The sequence below is a fragment of the Aristolochia californica genome, unplaced genomic scaffold (assembly GCF_029961685.1).
Source record: "Aristolochia californica isolate CCGP_79_NKW_82.1479 unplaced genomic scaffold, dmAriCali1.0.hap1 SCAF_5, whole genome shotgun sequence".
Lineage (NCBI taxonomy): Eukaryota > Viridiplantae > Streptophyta > Magnoliopsida > Piperales > Aristolochiaceae > Aristolochia > Aristolochia californica.
In genome coordinates this window covers 33,825,748-33,844,594 of record NW_027182214.1, presented here as the reverse complement: position 1 = coordinate 33,844,594, position 18,847 = coordinate 33,825,748, and the positions used below count along the sequence as shown (strand labels likewise).

Sequence of the window (18,847 nt, the reverse complement as noted above, 5' to 3'; positions counted from 1 at the left end):
TGCAAAAAGCCGACAAAATAATCATAGATGATTGTAAAGTGATTTATCATGCGTAACGGGCTATATTGTTGTAAGAAATGACTTTTGGATTGGGAGTCAACACACAGTTAAAAATCCCCTACCTCCCCCTTTTGCCAACGATTGCAAAACCTGAGATATAAAAACGAAAAAGTGATTGCAATCCCTAAAAATTAAAGAAACTCTTTGGGATTATCTCTCTCTACATTTGTGCATTATTGAGACGGAGGATGAAGCCATGGTGTGGCCAAACACCAAGGTGGAAGACTGTGCAATCAATGGCTTCCACAAGTGGAGAAGATGCTTCAAGAGGCAAAGATCAAGTAAGTGATGTTAACTTTCGTTTTTCTACTCTTGAACATCGGTTGGACAGTGTTGAGAACCGTTGTACGAATTGGGAGGAATTCGTTCAAAAGACTATTGAGGAGCATCAGCCAACTCCGAATTGGCTGAGAGGATTTGAAGAGGACGTCCATTCGGCCATGGCTGTCATGAGGATGGAAATGGAACGATTGGGGAAGGATGTCAAATATCTCTCGGGAGAGCTTGGGGCAAGACTCACTTTGTGCGAACGAGCCTTAGCAAATGGAGGGGCTGTTCACACACAAGCGAAGATAAAGGTGCCCGAACCAAAGTCTTTCAATGGAGGGAGAGACGCGAAGGTCATAGATAATTTTCTATGGCAAGTGGAGCAATACTTCCATGCAAGCAAGCTCACCGATGAGCAAGCTAAGGTTAGTACGGCTGCCATGTTCCTATCCGATGATGCGATTCTTTGGTGGAGAAGACGCATGGGAGATGAGCAAGAGGGAGAGGACCCCGTCCACACTTGGGAGGATTTCGAGAGGGAGCTGCGGAGGCAGTTCTTTCCGGAGGATGTCGAGTACCAAGCAAGGAAGGAACTACGTGCATTGACGCAAAAAGGTACAATTAAAGAGTATGTACAATCCTTCACTTCTCTTATGCTTTGTATCTCCAACATGACGGATGAGGACCGTCTCTTCTCCTTTCTTGCTGGCCTTCGTCCATGGGCTGAGCAAGAATTGAGAAGGAGGGAGGTAAAGACACTAGTTTCAGCGTTATCTACGGCTGAAAAGTTAACCGAATACGAGAGGAAAAATGATTCGGTTAACAAGGTGTCCAAGGAAAATAATGGTAAAACAAATTTTAAGAAGAAGGAGAAAGGGGAGAAGAAGCCATGGGTAAAGGATACCAAGGCTAGGCCGGAAGAAAAGAAGAGAGGGGACAAACAGAGGAAGAAGGTACATTGTTTCATTTGTGAGGGAGAGCACTATGCGAGGGATTGTCCTAAAAAGAGACTCCTCAACGCTGCTCAAACAGAAATGGAAAATGGAGGAATTGAGCCTAGGATGGGTTCTCTAATCCTTCTCAATGCGGCTGTCCGTTCCAAGAAGGAGAAGGCTGCTCCACTTCCGATAAGACCCTCAAGAGAACTTCTTTTTATTTCTCTCACACTTGCTGGACACACTGTTAAGGCAATGGTGGACACGGGTGCTACCCACAACTTCCTTTCGGAGGAGGAGGCTAGGCGCCTAAGAATACGAGGAGAGAAAGATGGAAGCAAGATGAAGGCGGTAAATTCTGCTGCTCGTGAAGTCCAAGGCGTTGCCAGGAATGTACCGGTGGTGATAGGCAAGTGGGTTGGATTTCAGAACTTTACCATTGTTAGCATGGACGATTTCAAGGTAATTTTGGGAATGGAGTTCTTCAAGGTTTGTAAGGCATTTATTATGCCACATGTGGGGGTAGTGGGAATTATGGACGAGCAAAGTCCTTGTACAATTTCTGAAGTGGAGACCAAAGATGTAACAAACAAGGATTTAATGCTATCAGCCCTCTAGCTTAAGAAAGGTCTTAAGCAGGGCTGTTCTACTTACATTGCTTCTCTTTGTGCTATGGAGCAGAATGAGGCATTGCCTACCCCTAAGGAGATACAAACCGTTTTGCATGAGTATGGAGATGTCATGCCGGAGCAACTTCCAGCGAGGTTACCACCTAGAAGAGGGGTAGACCATCGCATAGAGCTTGAGCCCGGAGCAAGGAAGCCAGCACAAGCACCATATCGTATGGCACCCAAAGAGTTGGATGAATTACGGAGACAACTCAGCGAGCTGCTGGATTCTGGGTTCATAAAGCCAAGCAAAGCACCTTATGGGGCCCCTATACTATTTCAGACAAAGAAAGATGGAAGTATGAGACTATGCATCGACTATAGGGCGCTCAATAAGGTAACCATAAAAAACAAGTACCCTATTCCTCTTATTGCTGATCTCTTTGATCAATTGAAGGAGGCTAGAGTTTTCTCCAAGCTGGATTTGAGAAGTGGTTACTACCAAGTTCGAATTGCGGAAGGAGACGAGGGGAAGACTACTTGTGTAACGAGATATGGGGCTTACGAGTTCATGGTTATACCCTTTGGCCTAACCAACGCACCAGCAACTTTCTGCACTCTCATGAATGAGGTATTTTCCGAGTACTTAGACAAATTTGTCGTTGTGTATTTGGACGATATTGTGGTGTATAGCAAGAGTATGGAAGAGCACAAAGAACATCTTCGAAAAGTGTTCAAGAAATTGAGACACAATCAGCTATATGTCAAGAAGGAGAAGTGTTCCTTTGGGTTGCAAGAGGTGTCCTTTCTTGGACATTGGATAGGGGAAGGACGGATATGGATGGACAGCAAGAAGGTGGAGGCTGTGCGTGATTGGTCAATCCCTACCAAGGTGCATGAGCTTAGAAGTTTTCTTGGCTTGGCAAACTATTATAGGAGGTTTATCAAGGGTTTCTCAGCTATAGCAGCCCCCTTGACCGATCTCCTAAAGAAGGACCAAAAATGGCAATGGACGGACTCATGCCAAGGAGCATTCCAACGGCTGAAGGATACCATGATGGTTGAACCGGTGCTTCACCTTGCTGATTTCAGCAAGCCATTTGAGGTACATACCGATGCCTCAAATTATGCCATTGGGGGTGTGCTTGAACAAGAAGGACACCCAGTCGCTTATGAGAGTAGGAAGCTCAATGAAACTGAGCAACGGTACACTGTACAAGAAAGAGAAATGACGGCGGTAGTGCATTGTTTACGTCTTTGGAGGCACTATCTCTTAGGCTCCAAATTTATTGTAAAAACTGACAATGTTGCTTCTAGTTACTTTCTTACACAGAAAAAGCTCAGTCCAAAACAGGCCCGGTGGCAAGATTTCTTGGCCGAGTTTGATTTTGAGATGATGTACAAGGCGGGGAAGTCAAATGGTGCTGCGGACGCACTGAGCAGGAAGGTGGATACACCTATCTCTTACGAGGAAGAGACCAGCCAGAGCTTGGCGCACATGGCGCAAGAAGGACCAGCACCTTACACGCATGCGGCAAAGGAGAAGACGCATGCGGCTGAATCCCCGCATACCGCAGCAGACGGCACTTGCTTCACGCGCACCACGCGCGGTGCGGTAGCATCAATACACGAAGAGGCGCGCGGCGCAAGCGTAGGCGCAGGAGATAGGCGCTTTGCGCAAGGCAAGCGCGCGCGCATGGAGGACCATCTTGGCGCAAAAACAGAAAATGGAACTTTGCGACTACAAGCCTTAGCAGCAATTACACAAGTTGGTACGGAGTTGCTAGACAAGATTCGCATTGGAATTCGCCAAGATACCCAAGCTTACAGCATTGTACAAGCTGCTGCCTTGGGAGAGACGAGAAGATTCTGGCTTGACGACGGATTGCTCTTGACCAAAGGTTATCGACTTTATGTGCCTAAGTTCGATAACCTAAGGCGTGACCTCTTGAGGGAATGCCATGATACGTTGTGGGCAGGACATCTAGGTCAAAGAAGGACATTGGCCTTGTTGTCTGGCCAGTATTATTGGCCAGACATGGAGAATGATGTGGAGGAATTTTTGCGCACATGTCTTATCTGTCAACAAGATAAGATCGAACAACGCAAGCCTAGGGGTTTGCTACAGCCCTTACCTATTCCAAAGCGGCCGTGGGAGTCTATTTCGATGGACTTCATCTCTGGATTACGTAAGAAAGATGGGCTGGCGTCTATCATGGTGGTGGTAGACAGATTTATGAAGTATGGAACATTCGTAGCAGTGCCGAGTGATTGTACAGCAGACGAACCAGCTAGAGCATTCATGGCACATGTGGTGAAGCATTGGGGATTGCCCACAACGATCATCAGTGATCGTGACCCCAGATTCACAGGAAAATTCTGGACCGAGTTATTCAAACTAATGGGAACATCTCTAAATTTTTCCACTAGTTTTCATCCTCAAAGTGACGGGCAAACTGAGCGGGTAAATGCTTTGTTAAAACAATACTTACGCCACTTTGTTGCAGCAAATCAGAAAAACTGGCCAGACTTGTTAGACGTGGCCCAGTTTTCATACAATTTGCAAAAATCGGAATCAACCGGGCATAGTCCTTTCGAGTTGGCGATAGGACGACAGCCTTTGGCTCCCACGGGTCTCTTTCCAGACACTTCACGGAAAAGTCCAGCAGCTCATCAGCTGGCGAAGAGGTGGAAAGAGAAAACGGAGCTGGCATGGGTCTTATTGCATAAAGCAGCCAAAAAGATGAAGAAACATGCTGATTTGAAGAGGAGGGAGTCTTCTTTCAATATCGGTGACCAGGTCCTTCTCAAACTCAGACCTGAGCAATTTCGTCACCTTAGAAGCAGGAACAAAAGTCTTTTGAAGAAATATGAAGGACCCTTTCCTATCATTGAACGTGTGGGCAACCTCGCCTACAAATTGCAGCTACCAAAAAGGTTTAAGTTCCACAATGTTTTTCATGTATCGAACCTTAAACCCTATTTTGAAGACCCGGACCCGGACAGAGTAGTTGACCCAAGAGCTCCCATGGATATATCTACTACCTTCGACAATAGGGTAGAGTATATTATTGCAAACCGAGAGGAGCGCCAAAGGGGCAAGCCCCGGAGGACGCAATACTTGGTCAAGTGGCAAGGTCAACCGGAAAGCGAGGCAACATGGCAAGACGCTGCCGAGTTATGGCAGTTCGAAAAGGAGGTAGCCGTCTATTGCCAGGGGTTGCAGACGAGGGCGTCTGCCTTATGGCGGTGGGAGTATGAGACGGAGGATGAAGCCATGGTGTGGCCAAACACCAAGGTGGAAGACTGTGCAAGTCCAGTGCACAGCAATAGAAGCAATGGCCAAGGCCAAGTGCAATGGCACGGCCCAGAGGGGCGCACACATATGGCTGGCCCAGCATCAACTTCAGCAAAAGAAGACACACTTGAGCTTGCCAAACGGATGGCCAAGCAACAAGGTGCACAACAACCCCAACAGCCAGCTCAGACACAAGGCAGCACGCCAGCAGACACTTCTGGCGGGGCGAAATGGGGTTGGGCGCAACCAGGAATCCTGGCGGGGCGAAATGGGGTTGCTGGCGCCCAACCAGGACTCCAGGCAGGGCGAAATGGGGTTTCCTCAGGACGCCAGGCGCAGGCGCGCACGCGGTAGGACTCCAGGCACAGGCGCCAGGCGCCAGGCGCCCGCGCGCGCAGGACTCCAGGCGCAGGCGCCCGCGGGGGAAATGGGGTTTCCGCCAGGCGCCAGGCACCCCGCGCGAAATGGGGTTTCCTGAGGCGCAAGGCCCCGCGCGAAATGGGGTTTCCTGAGGCGCCAGGCGCCAGGCGCCCGCGGGCGAAATGGGGTTTTCGCCAGGCGCCAGGCGCCCCGGGCGAAATGGGGTTTCCTGGGCGCCAGGCGCCAGGCGCCCCGCGCGAAATGGGGTTTCCTGGCAACCAGGTCGCCAGGGGCCCTGGTCTGGCAGGCGCCAGCCTGACCAGGGCGCCCCTTGACGCCAGAAACCGAATTTTTGGGATCTGACGGATTTTTGAGCGTTTTTAGAGATTTCAAAAGGCCTAGGGAGAGACTATAAATAGAGAGGCCTCTCCCATTGTAAAGGGGGTCGAAAAATCCTTAGCCTTCTTTACTCTTTTGGTGTATAGAGAGAGTTTTTAGCCTTGGCCTTCAAGAGTGTTTGGCCACCCTTTGTAATCTTGTATTCTCAATACAAAGTAGGCTTTTCTCTTCTATACTTTGGTGTTTTCATTGTCCCATTTGGCTTGCAACTTCTTGTGTGAAGTATTGGTTGGAGGATCCGAGGCTCAAGGAGGCTGACTAGTTCTTCCGAAGAGCTAGGCCGCACGGGGTAGATATTCCGCTTGGCTAGACGGACCTAGCCCAAATCTAATCGCGTGACAATTATGCATTTCCGTTTTAGATGTACACATTTTTCTTCAATCAAAACTTTGACTTTTTTGCTCTCCCTTCATCATGTAAACAAAAAAGGCAAATAGATCACAACAAAATGAAAATTTTATAGTTGATGTACGGAAAAAATTTAAAACAATAAAAAAAGTAAATAAAGAAAATTTATTCACACGCCACAAATGAACACAAAGTTTTGTTTTCCAAGTTTGGGAAACTCCACTAGTCCAACCCTAATATTTTACATGAAGGAGATTTTTTCTACAGATGTTTTAAAAATGGATATGCATGCTAGGAACATGTTAAAGATTCAAATGACCTATGGATCCAAAGCTTTTAAAGAGAATAACAAACAGTCATTAAATTCTAAAGTGAACGTGCGGTGGGGTATTTTCCCAAGTTGACCTAACAATCATACATGATTGTAAAGTGATTTGTCATGCGTAACGGGCCACATTTTTTTAAGAAATGACTTATGGATTTGAAGTCAACACTTAGTTAAAAATCGCCCGCCTCCACCTTTTCCCGACGATTGCGAAACCTTAAATATAAAAACGTACAAGTACTTATGATCCCTAAAAATTACAGATAATCATTGGAATTATCTCTCTCTACATTTGTGCATTGTGCATTTCAATTTTAGATGAACACTTTTTTCTTCAATCAGAACTTTGAGTTTTCGCTCTCCCTTCATCACGTAAACAGAAAAGGCAAATAGTTCACATCAAAATAAAAATTTTATAGTTGATGTGTGGAAAAAATTTAAAAAAATAACTAATGTAAGTAAAAAGTATTTATTCACACACCACAAATGAACACAAAAGTTTTGTTATCCAAGTTTGGGAAATTCCATTAGTCCAACCCTAAAATCTTGGAATTTTACATGAAGGAGAATTTTTCTACACATGTTTTAAAAATGGATATGCATGCTTGAAACATGTTAAAGATTCAAATGACCTATGAATCCAAAGCTTTTAAAGTGAATAAGAAACACTCATTAAATTCTCAAGTGAACGTGCAGTGGGATATTTACCCATGTCTAACAAGTCATTATTTTGCCCATTTTCAAAAATTTGACCTAAAAATCATAGATGATTGTAAAGTGATTTATCATCCTTAACGGGCTATATTTTTGTATGAAATGACTTATGGATTGTAATTCAACACTCAGTTAGAAATCCTTCGCCACCTATTTTTCCCGACGATTGCAAAACCAGAGATATAAAAACTAAAAAGAGCTTACAATCCCTAAAAATTACAGACACTCTTCAGAATTATCTCTCCCTACATTTGTTCATTATGCTTTTCAGTTTTAGATCCACATTTTTTTCTCAAATCAAAACATTGAGTTTTCGCTCTCCCTTCTTCCTGAAAACAAAAAAGGCAAAAACCTCACAACAAAATAAAAATTTTATAGTTGATGTATGGAAAAAAATTTAAAACAATAACAAATGTAAATAAAGAAAATTTATTCACACACCAAAAATGAACACAAAAGTTTTGTTATCCAAGTTTGGGGAATTCCATTAGTCCAACCATAATAGCTAGGAATTTTACATGAAGTAGATTTTTTCTACACATGTTTTAAAAATCGATATGCATGCTTGAAACATGTTAAAGATTCAAATGACCTATGGATCCAAAGGTTTTAAAGATAATAACAAAATCTCATTAAATTTTTGAGTTTTCGCTCTCCCTTTATCTGGTAAGCACAAAAGGCAAATAGATCACAACAAAATAAAATTTTTGTAGTTGATGAATGGAAAAAATTTAAAACAATAACTAATTTAAATAAAAAATATTTATTCACACACCACAAATGAACACAAAAGTTTTGTTATCCAAGTCTGGGAAACTCCACTAGTCCAACACTAATATTTTACATGAAGGAGATTTTCTCTACACATGTTTTAAAAATGGATATGCATGCTAGAAACATGTTAAAGATTCAAATGACCTATGGATCCAAAGTTTTTAAAGAGAATAACAAACGCTCATTAAATTCTCAAGTGAACGTGCAGTGGGTATTTGCCCAAGTCAAACAAGCCATTATTTTGCCCACTTTCAAAAAGTTGACCAAATAATCATAGATGATTGGAGAGAGATTTGTCATACGTAATGGGCTATATTTTTGTAAGAAATGACTTATGGATTTGAAGTCAACACTTACTTAAAAATCGCCCGCCTCCCCCTTTTCCCGACGATTGCAGAACCTTAGATATAAAAATGAACAAGTGCTTATGATCCCTAAAAATTAGAGACAATCTTTTGAATTATCTCTCTCTACATTTGTGCAATGTGCATTTTAATTTTAGATGTACACTTTTTTCTTCAATCAGAACTTTGAGTTTTCGCTCTCCCTTTATCACGTAAGCAGAAAAGCAATTAGATCACAACAAAATAAAAATTTTATAGTTGATGTGTGGAAAAAATTGAAAACAATAACTAATGTAAATAAAAAATATTTATTCACACACCACAAATGAACACAAAAGTTTTGTTATCCAAGTTTGGGAAATTCCATTAATCCAACCCTAAAAGCTTGGAATTTTACATGAAGGAGATTTTCTCTACACATGTTTTAAAAATGGATATGCGTGCTTGAAACATGTTAAAGATTTAAATGACCTATGGATCAAAAGCTCTTAATGAGAATAACAAACGCTCATTAAATTCTCAAGTGAACGTGCGGTGGGATATTTGCCCGAGTCTAACAAGTAATTATTTTGCCCATTTTATAAAATTTGACCTAACAATCAAAGTTGATTCAAAAGTGATTTATCATGCGTAACGGGCTATATTTTTGTAAGAAATGACTTATGGATTGCAATTCAACACTCAGTTAAAAATCCTCCGCCACCCATTTTTCCCGACGATTGCGAAACCTGGGATATAAAAACTAAAAAGAGCTTACAATCCCTAAAAATTAAAAACAATCTTCAGAATTCTCTCTCTCTACATTTGTGCATTGTGCTTTTCTATTTTAGATGTACACTTTTTTCTTAAATCAAAACTTTGAGTTTTCACTCTCCGTTCATCCCGAAAATAAAAAAGGCAAAAAGCACACAATGAATAAAAATTTTATTGTTGATGTATGGAAAAAATTTAAAACAATAAAAAATTTAAATATAGAAATTTTTTTCACAACAACACAAATGAACACAAAATTTTTGTTATCCAAGTTTGGGAAATTCCACTAGTTTAACCCTAATCGCTTCGAATTTTACAAGAAAGAGATTTCTTCTACACATGTTTTAAAAATGGATATGCTTGTTTGAAACATGTTAAAGATACTAATGAGCTATGGATGCAAAGCTTTTAAAGATAATAAAAAACGCTCATTTAATTCTCAAGTGAACTTGGCGTGGGATATTTACCCGAGTCAAACATGTGATTATTTTGCCTATTTTCAAAAAGCCAACTTAATAGTCATAGTTGATTGTAAAGTGATTTATCATGCGTAACGGGCTATATTTTGTAAGAAATGACTTTTGGATTGGGAGTCAACACTCAGTTAAAAATCCCCCGCCTCCCCCTTTTCCCAACAATTGTAAAAGTTGAGATATAAAAACAAAAAAGTGCTTACAAACCCTAAAAATTAAAGACACTCTATGGAATTATCTCTCTCTACATTTGTGCATTGTGCATTTCCATTTTAGATGTACACATTTTTCGTAAAACAAAACATCGAGTTTTTTGCTCTCTCTTCATCCCGTAAACATAAAAGGCAAATAGATCACTACAAAATGAAAATTTGATAGTTGACGTACGGAAAAAAGTTAAAACAATAAAAAAAGTAAATAAAGAAAATTTATTCACACACCACAAATGAAAACAAAAGTTTTGTTATCCAAGTTTGGGAAACTCCACTACCCCAACACTAATATCTTGGAATTTTACATGAATGAGATTTTTTCTATACATGTTTTAAAAATGGATATGCAAGCTAGAAACATGTTAAAGATTCAAATGACCTATGGATCCAAAGCTTTTAAAGAGCATAACAAACGCTCATTAAATTCTCAAGTGAACGTGCGTTGGGATATTTGCCCGAGTCAAACAAGCCAATATTTTGCCCATTTGCAAAAAACCGACATGATAATCATAGATGATTGTAAAGTGATTTGTCATGCGTAACAGGCTATATTTTTGTAAGAAATGACTTATGGATTGGAAGTCAACACTCAGTTAAAAATCGCCCGCCTCCCCCTTTTACCGACGATTAGAAGACCTTAGATATAAAAACGAAAAAGTGCTTACAATCCCTAAAAATTACAAACACTCTTTGGAATTATCTCTCTCTACATTTGTGCATTGTACATTTCCATTTCAGATGTAAACTTTTTTCTTAAATCAGAACTTTGAGTTTTCGCTCTCCCTTCATCCTGTAAACATAAAAGGCAAAAAGATCACAACAAAATAAAAATTTTATAGTTGATGTCTGGAAAAAATTTAAAACAATAACTAATGTACATAAAAAAAAATTTATTCACACACCACAAATGAACACAAAAGTTTTGTTATCCAAGTTTGGGAAATTCCATTAGTCCAACCCTAATAGCTTGGAATTTTACATGAACGAAATTTTTTCTACACATGTTTTAAAAATGGATATGCATGGTAGAAACATGTTAAAGATTCAAAGGACCTATGGATCCAAAGCTTTTAAAGAGAATAACAAACGCTCATTAAATTTTCAAGCGAACGTGCGGTGGGATATTTGCCCAAGTCAAACAAGCAATTATTTTGCCCATTTTCAAATAGTTGACCTAACAATCATAGACGATTGTAAAGTGATTTGTCATGCGTAACAGGCTATATTTTTGTAAGAAATGACTTGTGGATTTGAAGTCAACACTCAGTTAAAAATCACCCGCCTCCCCTTTTTCCCGACGATTGCAAAACCTTTGATATAAAAACGAAAAAGTGCTTACTATCCCTAAAAATTACAAAAACTCTTTGGAATTATCTCTCTCTACATTTGTGCATTGTGCATTTCCATTTTAGATGTACACTTTTTTCTTAAATCAGAACTTTGAGTTTTCGCTCTCCCTTCATCCCGTAAACATAAAAGGCAACTAGATCACAACAAAATAAAAATTTTACAGTTGAAGTGTGAAAAAAATTTAAAACAATAACTAATGTAAATAAAAAAATATTTATTCACACACCACAAATGAACACAAAAGTTTTTTTATCCAAGTTTGGGAAATTCCATTAGTCCAACCCTAATAGCTTGGAATTTTACATGAAGGAGATTTTTTCTACACATGTTTTAAAAATGGATATGCATGGTAGAAACATGTTAAAGATTCAAAGGACCTATGGATCCAAAGCTTTTAAAGAGAATAACAAACGCTCATTAAATTTTCAAGCGAACGTGCGGTGGGATATTTGCCCAAGTCAAACAAGCAATTATTTTGCCCATTTTCAAATAGTTGACCTAACAATCATAGACGATTGTAAAGTGATTTGTCATGCGTAACAGGCTATATTTTTGTAAGAAATGACTTGTGGATTTGAAGTCAACACTCAGTTAAAAATCACCCGCCTCCCCTTTTTCCCGACGATTGCAAAACCTTTGATATAAAAACGAAAAAGTGCTTACTATCCCTAAAAATTACAAAAACTCTTTGGAATTATCTCTCTCTACATTTGTGCATTGTGCATTTCCATTTTACATGTACACTTTTTTCTTAAATCAGAACTTTGAGTTTTCGCTCTCCCTTCATCCCGTAAACATAAAAGGCAACTAGATCACAACAAAATAAAAATTTTACAGTTGAAGTGTGAAAAAAATTTAAAACAATAACTAATGTAAATAAAAAAATATTTATTCACACACCACAAATGAACACAAAAGTTTTTTTATCCAAGTTTGGGAAATTCCATTAGTCCAACCCTAATAGCTTGGAATTTTACATGAAGGAGATTTTTTCTACACATGTTTTAAAAATGGATATGCATGTTCGAAACATGATAAAGATTCAAAGGACCTATGGATCCAAAGCTTTTAAAGAGAATAACAAACACTCATTAAATTCTCAAGTGAACGTGCGGTGGGATATTTGCCCGAGTCAAACAAGCCATTATTTTGCCCATTTTCAAAAATTTGACCTAATAATCATAGATGATTGTAAAGTGATTTGTCATCCATAACAGGCCATATTTTTTTTAAGAAATGAGTTATGGATTGGAAGTCAACACTCAGTTAAAAATCACCCGCCTCCCCCTTTTCCCGATGATTGCAAAACCGTCAATATAAAAACGAAAAAGTGCTTACGATCGCTAAAAATTACAAACACTCTTAGGAATTGTCTCTCTCTACATTTGTGCATTGTGCATTTCCATTTTACATGTACACTTTTTTCTTAAATCAGAACTTTGAGTTTTCGCTCTCCCTTCATCCCGTAAACAGAAAAGGCAAATAGATCACCACAAAATAAAACATTTATAGTTGATGTGTGGAAAAAATTTAAAACAATAACTAATGTAAATAAAAAATATTTATTCACACACCACAAATGAACACAAAAGTTTTGTTATCCAAGTTTGCGAAATTCCATTAATCCAACCCTAATTGCTTGGAATTTTACATGAAAGAGATTTTTTCTACACATGTTTTAAAAATTGATATGCATGCTTGAAACATGTTAAAGATTCAAATGACCTATGGATCCAAAGCTTTAAAAGAGAATAACAAACGCTCATTAAATTCTCAAGTGAACTTGCGGTGGGATATATACCCTAGTCAAACATGCCATTATTTTGCCCATTTGCAAAAAGCCGACATAATAATCATAGATGATTGTAAAGTGATTTATCATGCGTAACGGGCTATATTATTTTTGTAAGAAATGACTTTTGGATTGGGAGTCAACACTCAGTTAAAAATCCCCCGCCTCCCCCTTTTCCCAACGATTGCAAAACCTGAGATATAAAAACGAAAAAGTGCTTGCATTCCCTAAAAATTACAGAAACTCCTTGGATTTCTCTCTCTCTACATTTGTGCATTGGGCATTTCCATTAGATGTACACATTTTTCTTAAATCAAAATTTTGAGTTTTTCGCTCTCCCTTCATCATGTAAAAGAGAAAGGCAAATAGATCACAACAAAATGAAAATTTTATAGTTGATGTACGGAAAAAATTTAAAACAATAAAAAAAGTAAAGAAAGAAAATTTATTCACACACCACAAATGAACACAAAAGTTTTGTTATCTAAGTTTGGGAAACTCCACCAGTCCAATACAGATATTTTACATGAGCGAGATTTTTTCTACACATGTTTTAAAAATGGATATGCATGCTAGAAACATGTTAAAGATTCAAATGACCTATGGATCCAAAGCTTTGAAAGAGAATTACAAACGCACATTAAATTCACAAGTGAACGTGCGGTGGGGTATTTGCCCAAGTCAAACAAGCCATTATTTTGCCCACTTACGAAAGGTTGACATAACAATCATAGATAATTGTAAAGTGAGGCCACAATTTTTTAAGAAATGACTTATTGATTTGAAGTCAACACTTAGTTAAAAATCGCCCGCCTCCACCTTTTCCCGACGATTGCGAAACCTTAGATATAAAAATGAACACGTGCTTACGATCCCTTAAAATTACTGACAATCTTTGGAATTATCTCTCTCTACATTTGTGCATTGTGCATTTCAATTTTTGATGTACATTTTTTTCTTCAATCAGAACTTTGAGTTTTCGCTCTCCCTTCATCACGTAAACAGAAAACGCAAATAGATCACAACAAAATAAAAATTTTATAGTTGATGTGTGGAAAAAATTTAAAACAATAACTAATGTAAATAAAAAATATTTATTCACACACCACAAATGAACACAAAAGTTTTGTTATCCAAGTTTGGGAAATTCCATTAGTCGAACCCTAAAAGATAGGAATTTTACATGAAGGAGATTTTTTCTACATGTTTTAAAAATGGATATGCATGCTTGAAACATGTTAAAGATTCAAAAGACCTATGGATCCAAAGCTTTTAAAGGGAATAAAAAATGCTCATTAAATTCTCAAGTGAACGTGCGGTGGGATATTTACCCGAGTCTAACAAGTCATTATTTTGCCCATTTTAAAAAAATTGACCTAACAATAATAGATGATTGTAAAGTGATTTATAATGCGTAATGGGCTATATTTTTGTAAGAAATGACTTATGGATTACAATTCAACACTCAGTTAGAAATCCACCGCCACCTATTTTTCTTGACGATTGCAAAACCAGAGATATAAAAACTAAAAAGAGCTTACAATCCCTAAAAATTACAGACACTCTTCCGAATTATCTCTCCCTACATTTGTTCATTATGCTTTTCAGTTTTAGATCTACACTTTTTTCTCAAATCAAAACTTTGAGTTTTCGCTCTCCCTTCATCATGAAAACAAAAAAGGCAAAAAGCTCACAGCAAAATAAAAATTTTAAAATAATAACAAATGTAAATAAAGAAAATTTATTCACAAACCACAAATGAACACAAAAGTTTTGTTATCCAAGTTTTGGGAATTCCATTAGTCCAACCCTAATAGCTAGGAATTTTTCGTGTAGGAGATTTTTTATACACAAGTTTTAAAAATGGATATGCATGCTTGAAACATGTTAAAGATTCAAATGACCTATGGATCCAAATATTTTTAAGAGAATAACAAATGCTCATTAAATTCTCAAGTGAACGTGTGGTGGGATATTTACCCGAGTCTAACAACTCATTATCTTGCCCTTTTTAAAAAATTTGACCTAACAATCATTGATGATTGTAAAGTGATTTATCATGTGTCACTGGCTATATTTTTTGCAAGAAATGACTTATGGATTGCAATTCAACACTCAGTTAGAAATCCTCCGCCTCCCATTTTTCCCGACGATTGTAAAACCAGAGATATAAAAACTAAAAAGAGCTTACAATCCCTATAAATTACAGACACTCTTCAGAATTATCTCTCCCTACATTTGTTCATTGTGCTTTTCAGTTTTAGATCTACACTTTTTTCTCAAATCAAAACATTGAGATATCGCTCTCCCTTCATCCTGAAAACAAAAAAGGCAAAAAGCTCACAATAAAATAAAAATTTTATAGTTGATGTATGGAAAAATTTTAAAACAATAACAAATGTAAATAAAGAAAATTTATTCACACACCACAAATGAACACAAAAGTTTTGTTATCCAAGTTTTGGGAATTCCATTACTCCAACCCAAATAGCTAGGAATTTTACATGAAGCAGATTTTTTCTACACATGTTTTAAAAATCGATATGCATGCTTGAAACATGTTAAAGATTCAAATGACCTATGGATCCAAAGGTTTTAAAGATAATAACAAACGCTCATTAAATTCTCAAGTGAATGTGCGGTGGGATATTTACCCGTGTCTAACACGTAATTATTTTGCCCATTTTCAAAAATTTGACATAACAATCAAAGTTTATTCAAAAGTGATTTATCATGCGTAACGGGCTATATTTTTTTAAGAAATGACTTATGGATTGCAATTCAACACTCAGTTAAAAATCCTCCGCCACCCATTTTTCCCGACGATTGCGAAACCTGAGATATAAAAACTAAAAAGAGCTTACAATCCCTAAAAATTACAGACAATCTTTGGAATTCTCTCTCTCTACATTTTTGCATTGTGCTTTTCCATTTCGGATGTACACTTTTTTCTTTAATCAAAACTTTGAGTTTTCGCTCTCCCTTCATCCCGAAAATAAAAAATGCAAAAAGCTCACAACGAATAAAATTTTTATAGTTGATGTACGGAAAAAATTTAAAACAATAACTAATGTAAATAAAGAAATTTTTTCAAAACAACACAAATGAACACAAAATTTTTGTTATCCAAGTTTGGGAAATTCCACAAGTTTAACCCTAATTGCTTGGAATTTTACAAGAAAGAGATTTCTTCTACACATGTTTTAAAAATGGATATGCATGTTTGAAACATGTTAAAGATACTAATGAGCTATGGATGCAAAGCTTTTAAAGAGAATAACAAACGCTCATTAAATTCTCAAGTGAACTTGCGGTGGGATATTTACTCGAGTCAAACATGCGATTATTTTTCCCATTTTCAAAAAGCCGACAAAATAGTCATAGATGATTGTAAGTGATTTATCATGCATAACGGGCTATATTTTTGTAAGAAATGACTTTTGGATGGGGAGTCAACACTCAGTTAAAAATCCCCTGCCTCCCCCTTTTCCCGACGATTGCAAAACCTGAGATATAAAAAAAAAAAAGTGCTTAAAATCCCTAAATATTACAAACACTCTTTGGAATTATCTCTCTCTACATTTGTGCATTGTGCATTTCCGTTTTAGATGTACACATTTTTCGTAAATCAAAACATCAAGTTTTTCGCTCTCCCTTCATCCCGTAAACATAAAAGGCAAATAGATCACTACAGAATGAAAATTTGATAGTTGATGTACAGAAAAAATTTAATAAAATAAAAAAAGTAAATAAATAAAATTTATTCACACACCACAAATGAACACAAAAATATTGTTATTCAAGTTTGGGAAACTCCTCTACTCCAACACTAATATCTTGGAATTTTACATGAATGAGATTTTTTCTACACATGTTTTAAAAATGGATATGAAAGCTAGAAACATGTTAAAGATTCAAATGACCTATGGATCCTAAGCTTTTAAAGAGAATAACAAACGCTCATTAAATTCTCAAGTGAACGTGCGGTGGGATATTTTCCCGAGTCTAACAAGCAATTATTTTGCCCATTTTGAAAAAGTTGACCTAACAATCATAGAAGATTGTAAAGTGATTTGTCATGCGTAACAGGCTATATTTTTGTAAGAAATGACTTATGGATTGGAAGTCAACACTCAGTTAAAAATCACCTGCCTCCCCCTCTTCCCAACGATTGCAAAACCTAAGATATAAAAATGAAAACGTGGTTACGATCCCAAAAAATTACAAACACTCTTTAAAATTATCTCTCTCTACATTTGTGCATTGTGCATTTCCATTTTAGATGTACACATTTTTCTTAAATCAAAACTTTAAGTTTTCACTCTCCCTTCATCCCGTAAACAGAAAAGGCAAATAGATCACCACAAAATAAAAAATTTATAGTTGATGTGTGGAAAAAATTTAAAAAAATAACTAATGTAAATAAAAAATATTTATTCACACACCACAAATGAACACAAAAGTTTTGTTATCCAAGTTTGGGAAATTCCAGTAGTCCAACCCTAATAGCTTGGAATTTTACATCAAAGAGATTATTTCTACACATGTTCTAAAAATGGATATACATGCTTGAAACATGTTAAAGATTCAAATGACCTATGGATCCAAAGCTTTTAAAGAGAATAACAAACGCTCATTAAATTCTCAAGTGAACTTGCAGTGGGATATTTACCCGAGTCAAACATGCCATTATTTTGCCCATTTGCAAAAAGCCGACATAATAATCATAGATGATTGTAAAGTGATTTATCATGCGTAACGGGCTATATTTTTGTAAGAAATGACTTTTGGATTGGGAGTCAACACTGAGTTAAAAATCCCCTATCTCTCCCTTTTCCCAACGATTGCAAAACAAGAGATAAAAAAACGAAAAAGTGCATGCAATCGCTAAAAATTACAGAAACTCTTTGGATTTATGTCTCTCTACATTTTTGAATTGTGCATTTCCGTTTTTGATGTACACATTTTTCTTAAATCAAAACTTTGAGCTTTTCGCTCTCCCTTCATCATGTAAACAAAAAAGGCAAATAGATCACAACAAAATGAAAATTTTATAGTTGGTGTACAGAAAAAATTTAAAAAAATAAAAAAAGTAAATCAAAAAAATTTATTCACACCCCACAAATGAACACAAAAGTTTTGTTATCCAAGTTTGGCAAACTACACTAGTCCAACACTAATCTTTTACATGAAGGAGATTTTTTCTACACATGTTTTAAAAATTGATATGCATGCTAGAAACATGGTAAAGATTCAAATGACCTACGGATCCAAAGCTTTTAAAGAGAATAACAAACGCTCATTAAATTCTCAAGTGACTGTGCGGTGGGATATTTGCCCGAGTCAAACAAGCAGTTATTTTGCCCATTTTCAAAAAGTTGACATAACAATCATAGATGATTGTCAAGTGATTTGTCATGCGTAACAGGCTATATTTTGGTAAGAAATGACTTATGGATTGGAAGTCAACACTCAGTTGAAAATCACCCGCCGCCCCCTTTTCCCGACGATTGCAAAACCTTCGATATAAAAACGAAAAAGTGCTTACGATCCCTAAAAATTACAAACACTCTTTGGAATTATCTCTCTCTACATTTGTGCATTGTGTATTTCCGTTTTAGATGTACACTTTTTTCTTAAATCAGAACTTCATCCCGTAAACAGAAAAGGCAAATAGATCACCACAAAATAAAAATTTTATAGTTGATGGGTGGAAAAATTTTAAAACAATAACTAATGTAAAGAAAAAATATTTATTCACACACCACATATGAACACAAAAGTTTTGTTATCCTAGTTTGGGAAATTCCATTAGAGCAACCCTAACAGCTTGGA

The 18,847-nt window shown here is 37.2% G+C and overlaps 1 protein-coding gene across 1 annotated transcript; it reads left to right on the top strand.

Annotated features, from left to right (window-relative positions):
• The first annotated feature begins 248 nt into the window (after window positions 1-248).
• Window positions 249-1,880, top strand: LOC137965289 (uncharacterized). The gene has a single exon (XM_068811614.1). The coding sequence runs from the start codon at window positions 249-251 to the stop codon at window positions 1,878-1,880; it is 1,632 nt and encodes a 543-aa protein (XP_068667715.1).
• Window positions 1,881-18,847: the final 16,967 nt, after the last annotated feature.